The 8,639-nt window shown below is 35.7% G+C and overlaps 1 protein-coding gene across 1 annotated transcript; it reads right to left on the bottom strand.

Annotated features, from left to right (window-relative positions):
* Nucleotides 1-4,000: 4,000 nt before the first annotated feature.
* On the bottom strand, nt 4,001-6,843 carry LOC110543475 (seminal plasma acrosin inhibitor A1-like). Its single transcript, XM_021629792.2, has 4 exons — nt 6,783-6,843; nt 5,819-5,856; nt 4,757-4,872; nt 4,001-4,046 (listed from the first exon to the last, which is right to left on the bottom strand). Exons 1-4 carry the CDS (start codon nt 6,841-6,843, stop codon nt 4,001-4,003), a joined length of 261 nt encoding a protein of 86 aa, XP_021485467.1.
* Nucleotides 6,844-8,639: the final 1,796 nt, after the last annotated feature.

Genomic DNA, 8,639 nt, shown 5'->3' with positions numbered 1-8,639 from the left:
TACAATGACATTTGCAGTTTTTTAAATAAAGTAGCATTCTTAAATAGTGGTTGTGTTTTCCTTGATAAATGGTATATTTTTGAATGGCAGGCTTTTTTTTTTTATATAGATTTTTAAATCCTGGTGATTCACTTTCATAATATCTAAACCATGGTTTAAAGTTTTAAAATGTGGTCACTCAGTGAAAGTCTACTTAGTTACACATCCAAGTTGGTGATGGACACTTTTCCAGGCCAAATCTCTGAGTTCAGGAGAAACGGGCCCCTCCTCCTACGGAACACCAAACTTGGTGGTGCTACATTAAAGAACAGAGTCTCCCTTTTCATGTAATCCATCGAGAGCAAGCTCAGTCTGATTTTCTCTACTTCTGTGTCTTTCATTTGTCCTCATCAACGGCCATTGCTCTATGTTTATTGAATAGTACGTAGAACATGGTATATGAAAGAAATGAGGACTTCTTTGTCTTTCATTTTTGCTTTTTTTTTTTAAATCGCTTTTTCACAGTGCCTAATTATTGAATAACAAAACATTCGCAAGGCATGTTGATTTATTTCCTTGGCAGAAATTGGCTGGATATTCTGGCTTTCCCTATTGATTTCAGCTGGGGTAAACACTGCTTCTTTTAATCCAATCTCCATTACTAGTGTTAACTCCCATACTGCATTGTCCCACATTACACATTTAAAACTTTTACTGACCTAAAATAGCACTGAAGACTGAAAGCATATATTATCAATCTAGAACCACGTGTTGCTTTTTAAAATGTATAGTGGATATTTGTTTTCGAGGTGGCTTTCAGCCTGCTGCTTCAGATGAACAACAATGCACACCTACATTACTCTGGGTCAGGGGCATGAGAAGGTCACAATGAAGAGAAGAAAATACGGTTTAAGATTAAACTGTCCTTTCCCAATATGTAGGCAGTCATTTTGTTCTGACGACAGTGTCCTTTGCTTTACAGAAGCTTTTCAGTTTCATGAGGTCCCATTTATTGATTGTTGATCTTAGAGCCCGTGCTGTTGGTGATCAGGAAGTTGTCTCCTGTGCCAATTAGTTCAAGGCTCTTCCCCACTTTTTCTTCTAAGTGGTTTAGTGTGTCTGGTTTTATATTGAGGTCTTTGATCCACTTGGACTTTAGTTTTGTGCAGGGTGATAAGTGTGGATCCATTTGCATTTTTCTACATGTAGACATCCTGTTAGACCACCACCATTTGTTGAAGATGCTGTCTTTTTTCCATTGAATGGTTTTGACATCTTTGTCAAAAATCAGGTGTCCATAAGTGTGTGGATTTATGTCAGGGTCTCTATATCTGACAGAGGACTAATATCCAGTATATATAAAGAACTTAAGAAGTAAAACAGCAGCAAATCAAATGCCGCACCTTAAAGATGGAGCTGGTTTCCGCCTTCCACCTTCCCGATGGTGAATGCTCTCTGTCACGAACAACTCTATATTTGGCTAAGGCCGAAGATCTGGCTTGCTTCCATGTATGTGGACCTATCTGTATTGCCCACGTGGCATGCTGGGGTTGGCTACCCAGAGGCTACTTAAGCTGTGGGCTGGCTTTCCCCAGGGTCAGATGATTGTTCAAGGTTCCTGAATAAACTGCATTGAAAAAAAAAATGCCTGGGAGCATATCTTCTTTGTGCTATTATCCTAAATTTAGCCAGCCTTGATGAGACCTGATAAGCTAAGTCCTGATAGAAAGGAAGGAGATCCTCCTCTGACAAGGGGCAAGGAAAAGGGCACAGGAGGAGAAGAGAGATCATGTGTGGGACTGGGAGGACATGAGGGAGGGGGTTGCAGTGGGGATGCAAAGTGAATAAATTATAATAATTAAATATATAAATTAAATTAAAAATTAAAGTTAAAAATACTCAGCATTTCAAAAAAATTAAAAAAAAATGGAGTACAGAGCTAAACAGAGAATTCTCAATAGAGGAATATCGAATGGCAGAGAAATACTTAAAGAAATGTTCAACGTCCTTAGTCATAAGGGAAATGCAAATCAAAACGACGTTAAGATTTCACCTTACACCCATCAGAATGGCTAAGATCAAAAACTCAAGAGATAACGCTTGCTGGAGAGGCTTTGGAGAAAGGGGAACACTCCTCCATTGCTGGTGGGAATGTCATCTGGCACAACCACTATGAAATCAATCTGGCACTTTCTCAAACAATTAAGAATAGTGCTACCTCAAGATCCAGCTATACCACTCCTAGGCATATATCCAAATGATGTTCAAGTACACAACAAGGACATTTGCTCAACCATGTTTGTAGCAGTTTTATTCATAATAGCCAGAACCTGGAAACAACCCAGATGTCCATCAACGGAGGAATGGATACGAAAATTGTGGTACATCTACACAATGGAATATTACTCAGCAATCAAAAAAAAAAAAAAAAAAAGAAATCATGAAATTTGCAGGTAAATGGTGGGATCTGGAAAAGATCATCCTGAGTGAGCTATCCCCGAAGCAGAAAGATGCACATGGTATATACTCACTCATATAGACATATAATATAGGATAAACCTACTAAAATCTATACACCTAAAGAAACTAATCAAGAGGGAGGACTCTTGCTAAAATGCTCAATCCCTATCCAGAAAGACAAAGAGGATGGACATCAGAAGAAGGAGAAAAGAGGGAGCAAGTCAGGAGTCTGACACAGAGGACCTCTGAAAGGCTCTGCCCTGCAGAATATCAATGCATATGCTGAGACTTATAGGCAACCTTTGGGCAGAGTGCAAGGAATCTTAGGAAAGAAGTTGGAACAAGTAAGATTTGGAGAGGACGGGAACTCCACAAGGAGAGTAACAGAACCAAAAAAAAAATCTGAGCACAGGGGTCTTTCCTGAGACTGATACTCCAACCAAGGACCATGCATGGAGATAACCTAAGACCCCTGCACTGATGTAGCCCATGGCAGTTCAGTATCCAAGTGGGTTCCATTGTAAAAGGAACAGGGACTGTCTCTGACATGAACTGATTGGTCTGCTCTTTGATCACCTCCCCCTGAGGGGGGAGCAGCCTTACCAGGCTACAGAAGAAGACAATGCAGCCACTCCTGACGAGACGTAATTGACTGGTATCAGAAGGAAGAAAAAGAAGACCTCACTATTAGTGGACTTGGGGAGGGGCATGCATGCAGAGTGTGGAGGAAGGGAGGGATTGGGACAAGAGGAGGGAGGGAGCCACAGGAGGGATACAAAATGAACAAAGTGTAATTAATAAAGAATTTTAAAAGAAAGATTAAACTGTCTCTATGAATATCATTAATTTGGTTGCAAGGTCAGGCCAAAAGAGTTCAGTTTCTGAATACAAGAGTTATTTCCAGAGAAAGTCATTCCCACAGATAATATTTGAAAGTCAGCCCTTCACTTCAAAAATTATCATATATATTTGTCAAATATGTGTGTTTATGTTACCTTATTCTCCAAAGAAACAAAGAGCATTGTTTTAATTTTTTTATTTTTTCATATTTAAGGGTGTGTGTCTGAATAACATGTCTATGCAGGTGACCACAGAAGCCAGAAGATGATATGGGATCCCCTGGAGCTAGAGGCTATAAACCACCTGACATTGGTCCTGGGAAGCAAACAAAGTTACCTCCAAGATCAGCAAGCTTCCCTACACATGTGGCATCTTTCTGTCCCCCAAAAGATTACCTTGATAAAGAGTATAATTTTATTTTATTAAGCACTATAACTAGGACATTGATCACTTTAAAGTGTCAATATTACTAAGCTTAAGATGTTGAATCTTTAAGTGTCATTAAGTAGTCGACCATAAAGATAAAACCTTGAAATCCCAGGTTCTTAGAAATGAAAGGAGCATTGACAGTCCAGCCTTCTAGAGTGTATCCTACACAAAGATACTCTCAAGCTTCTAGGGCTTTGAAGACTTGATGACAAAATCTCTAATCCACTGTAGACTTCATTGCAAAACTGTGGCCATAATAAGAGCCATAGGAATATGTAGGTCCATCAGAATCTCAGCATTTCCCATAATGTGCCAAAGTAAACTTACCATAATTTTTTCTGTAGAGAAAAAATAAAAGAGATTTTAAAAGTTAAACAAATTATTAAATGAATACATCAAACTCCTTGAGAAGTGTGTCATGTATTTTTAGTGGGAGGGGGACTAAATTAAGGACATTAATTTCTTCTTCTATGAGCAGCTAAACCCTGACTGTGCCTGCCATCTGCATATTTCTAGCAGGAGGAGTAGGGGACCCTATCTACTGCCTTGGATCTGTCTTACTCTTGGAGTTCTCTCAGAGTCAAAAAAGAAAACAGTTGAGGATTATTAGTAGGCCTTGAGAAAGACATGGCAATCAGAGGATTGTAAGTGGAAAAGCCATTGAAGACCCTCCCAGCTAGCTTCTTTCTAGCAGGATAGACTGCATGCTGTAGCAGGGATCTGTTGCACCTCTGGGCTTTGGAACTATCTCATGTTGTTTACATATTTGCAATTGGTAATTCTTAATAAATCAAGTTAATTTATTTGAATGTTTGTACAAGTTCAGCACAGCTATAATCTTAGGTCCTAAATGCAAAAGCCACATTTATTATTTCATAATATTAAACGAAAGTACATATGTTTCTTTATCTTTTATAGTACATTGATTTGGTAAAGCCATTTTTTTTCTGTGTATTGTGAGAGTGGAATATCAATAACACAAATCTAGGATTTTGTTACTAAGTCTTCATTACTTAGGAAGAATGTGTATTTAGTATTGTAATCTTACTTGTATGAATAACAGAAGAGGCATCTGTTGAAATAAGTACGGCCATTGGTTCCACAGACTGGAAAATAGTCTTTGGTACAAATTCCTAGCTCGCTATAATACATATTACACATTATCTGAAAACGTACAAAGATAACATAAAAATGTATTAGATAATGGGGTATTGAATAAAATGGCCTTCACTCTTAATATTTAATGCCATACAAGGTTTAAATATAAGGTTTAATAGAAGGTTTAATTTATAAATGGATGTAAAGCACATACACAATAGTAAAACATATGAAAATAATTATCATGTTTTTAGTTCGTAAGGCCTCTAATAAAATGACTCTCCAGCTGATGTAACAGCTGATGTTAACTTATAAAGCAGCTAACTCACACTATAACATCGGGAAATTTTCCAGCAAACAACACTCCTTTCATTCTCCCCATCACTAAATTGACTTTTTAATTGATTGTTCTCTTGTTCCTCTATAATTTCTCTATATTTCAGTGCCCATATTTGCTGTATATGCACATGTAAATATCTATCAGTTTTGTGCATGCTCATAAACACACATTTTCAATTTTAACTACTTTAGTAATTTACACAAACATACCATATATGTTATACACATAATATATATATTATACACGTGTGACTAATTTTTTTACATATGCTTGAAAAACACATATGTCATAGATATACAATCATATTGATATTTAGAGGGACAATTAATTTATTTTCAAATATATGTGTGCATACGGAAGTCATCGTTTTTAATGATAAATCAGCCATTGAGCTGTCCTCAAGGGGCTGTACAGATATTGACCTGCACATCTGATTGCCAGTGATTTCAATCCAGAATTAAGATGCTGATTTTCTCATCTTGAATCAATAATAAGTTGTTTTGCATTTCTGGATTTATTGTAATAATCTAGGGACTTATTGTAATAAAATATATCATTTGTAGCTTCTGAGGAGTTAAATTTTTTTTGGTAAACTTTACATTAAATTGCTCATTTTATAAAAAAAAGAAAACTTTATTTTTTAAATCTCCATATAAAATAATAGTAACTTACTAGATTCTTAAAAATTGCTGATCTTATAAAATAATTTTCTGAAACAAAAGCAGAGATGAACAGATAAGATATATAAAAACAGTTTTGTCCACATTGTCTTTGATGAGAAGCACCTACATAAATGCAGCAAACATTGATATACATTACCTACTGCTGTAAGCAATAAATGAGAAATTTGTGGTACCAGGGAAAAATTAACTAAAAATACATGTAAATTTAGACTGTTCTAATTTCCAAATTGATAAAGCTCCTATATAAATAACATCACATTCCATTTGTTGTTAGATCTAAATATATTAAGTTTATATCCATTTGAAGTGAAACTCCCTGGCCTCAGAGTTCAAAATATCTTTTATGCATTCATTTAGGTTGGAAAAATTAACCATTTCAAGGTTCCACGTAATGTTTCACAAATGCCTCATTTTGAAATTTACAGCCAGTCTTGAACTTGGAGGAAGATAAACTACTCCCTAAAGCAGGCCTTAACTTAGAGGGATTTAAGCGGTCAAACAAATTATACTTTCAAATAATAGCAGATTTAAAGACATTATTCCTCAGCTTTGCTTTTAACAAGAGTAGAATTTAGTTAATATTCTTGAGTTACAGATGACCAAAGACTGAAAGTCTACACAACCTGTTCTAATTCACCACTCTCTTTAAACTTTTCCAATATGGAGTAGTTAGAAAAAGCAAATGAGGGGAAATAAACCTATTATTCAGTTGTAAGAAAGAAAGAAAGAAAGAAAGAAAGAAAGAAAGAAAGAAAGAAAGAAAGAAAGAAAGAAAGAGAAAGAGAAATGCATTGTTGTAATTTTAAAGAGGCTTTTGTAACATTACCGGTTTAAGGATTACACCCCCAATAAAACAAATTCATTCATACATTTTGGGTTTTCACAGCTTTCTCCTCCTTGAATTTTTTAGAATATGTTTAAGGCTCTCATTTGGAACTGAAAAATGTACTTACCAGAAAAAAGAAAAAATGAGAAAATTATGTACATAACTTGAACTCTTGAGAAGATGAACATTTTGTGATGACACACAAGAAACCTTTGGAGTGTTTGTAAACACGGTACCTTAGACAACAAATAAAAACAGCCAGGGCTCAGTCTGACAGCCTCTTGATTCTGAAGAAACATTTCCATCCACTCAGATTCCTAGTAAAGGAATGACATTTCCTTTTACCTCTTTCTAAAATATGATTCAACAAAGTAATAAAATATAATCATTTAAGACCACCCAGAGCTTAATTGATAAATAAATAGAGTAAAATGGGAAAATACTAAGAAAGGCAAGCTGCTAGTATATGAGAGAGGGAAGGAGGAAGAGAAAGAGAGAGAAAGAAAAAGAGTGAGAGAGAGAGGGGGGAGGGGAGGGAAAAGCGGCGATTTAAATCTGTATTTTTCTCAAAAAGCAGGCTCTCTCATCATTATTTTAGGAAAGAACCTAATCTAGAGTAGATCTCACACAAGGTTAACTCGCTGGGTGCCCCTTGGCGTACCTCAAACAGAGATATTTGGTTCAAGGAAATCAGTTCAATCATTGTGGCTATTTTGTGTACTTTTATTTCCTCAGTCATAGCTTTCCAACTAAGTCTCCAGTGCACCTGTGAGTTATGAGCTTTATGACCTGAGGAGATTGCACAGGGAAGATAAAACATGAAGGCATCATGTGTTCCTCCTGGTCATGAGTGAGGCCTACCAAATACTTCTCCGTAGATCTTTTCTTAGCACGTGACATGGGGACAATCTGGTCTCATGAAATGATAAGTACTAGAAGAATGAAAGTACTCATTTATTCTAAGAGGGGGAAGATAATATAAATATTTTCCAAATAAAGAGGACAACAGAATTAATGAGAAAAATGAGTTTGATAATGATATTTAAACATGCATATAGGTTGTTAGAATGTTTCTTAATAAATGTATTAAATCATGGAAATAAATACATTAAATAAATGTATAGAATCATGAAAAACTTCTAACAATGGTGAAGATATTGTTCTGCTGTGAAAAGAGTGAATTGATAGGTAAGAGGAAAAGCATGGCTGTATGTTAGATGGCCAAAAGTGCCTATGTGTGTCTCATCAACAACCTGGTTTAAGGAAAGTCCCTCAAAACAGAATTCAAAAGTGTAGTGCTGAAGAGGGTACAGGCTGAGGGAAAAGTTGTCTTGTTAAGATTCATCAATTATTTCTCTCCAATTTTTTTACAGCTATAGATAATAGGAATGGATTCTCACTAATCCTCTCTTGAGGCACACTTTCCTACGGCTGTGCTTTGAATCACTTGCTCTCTTTCTCCCTTTGGATAAAGGAATAAATGGCAAAATAATAAATGTTTACTGATAGTCTATACCTCATTAAATCTAGAATATTAAAAGTGAATGTAACTGCCTTAAAAGAGTGTAAAATTATAAGACACTGAGAAATGTATTTCCATCTCTAAGTTTGGGAGTAACCTTGATTTTTTTTTAACTGAAAATAAAATTTTAACGCAATATATTCTGATTATAATTTTCTCTCCTTCCCAACTTCCCCACCCATCTGAATCCTTTATTTCTCTCTGTGTGTCTCTCATTAGACTGCAAACTGACATTTAAACATGTTAATAAAATGAAGTTAGGTAAAATAAAAATAAAACAAATTAGGACAAAGCAAACAAAAATGGGAGTCTAAGAGACAAAGAAAAAGTTCAAGAAGCATACATAGACACAGACACACATTCGTACACACAGAAATTCCATAAAATGCAAAACCAGAAACCATAATATATACACAAAGGCCATGTAAGGCTAAAAAAAGATCCGAAGCCTTGACCAAGTAT

Source organism: Meriones unguiculatus, chromosome 2, assembly GCF_030254825.1.
Source record: "Meriones unguiculatus strain TT.TT164.6M chromosome 2, Bangor_MerUng_6.1, whole genome shotgun sequence".
Lineage (NCBI taxonomy): Eukaryota > Metazoa > Chordata > Mammalia > Rodentia > Muridae > Meriones > Meriones unguiculatus.
The sequence above is the reverse complement of the archived record's forward strand: the minus strand, read 5'-3'. Positions and strand labels throughout refer to the sequence as shown.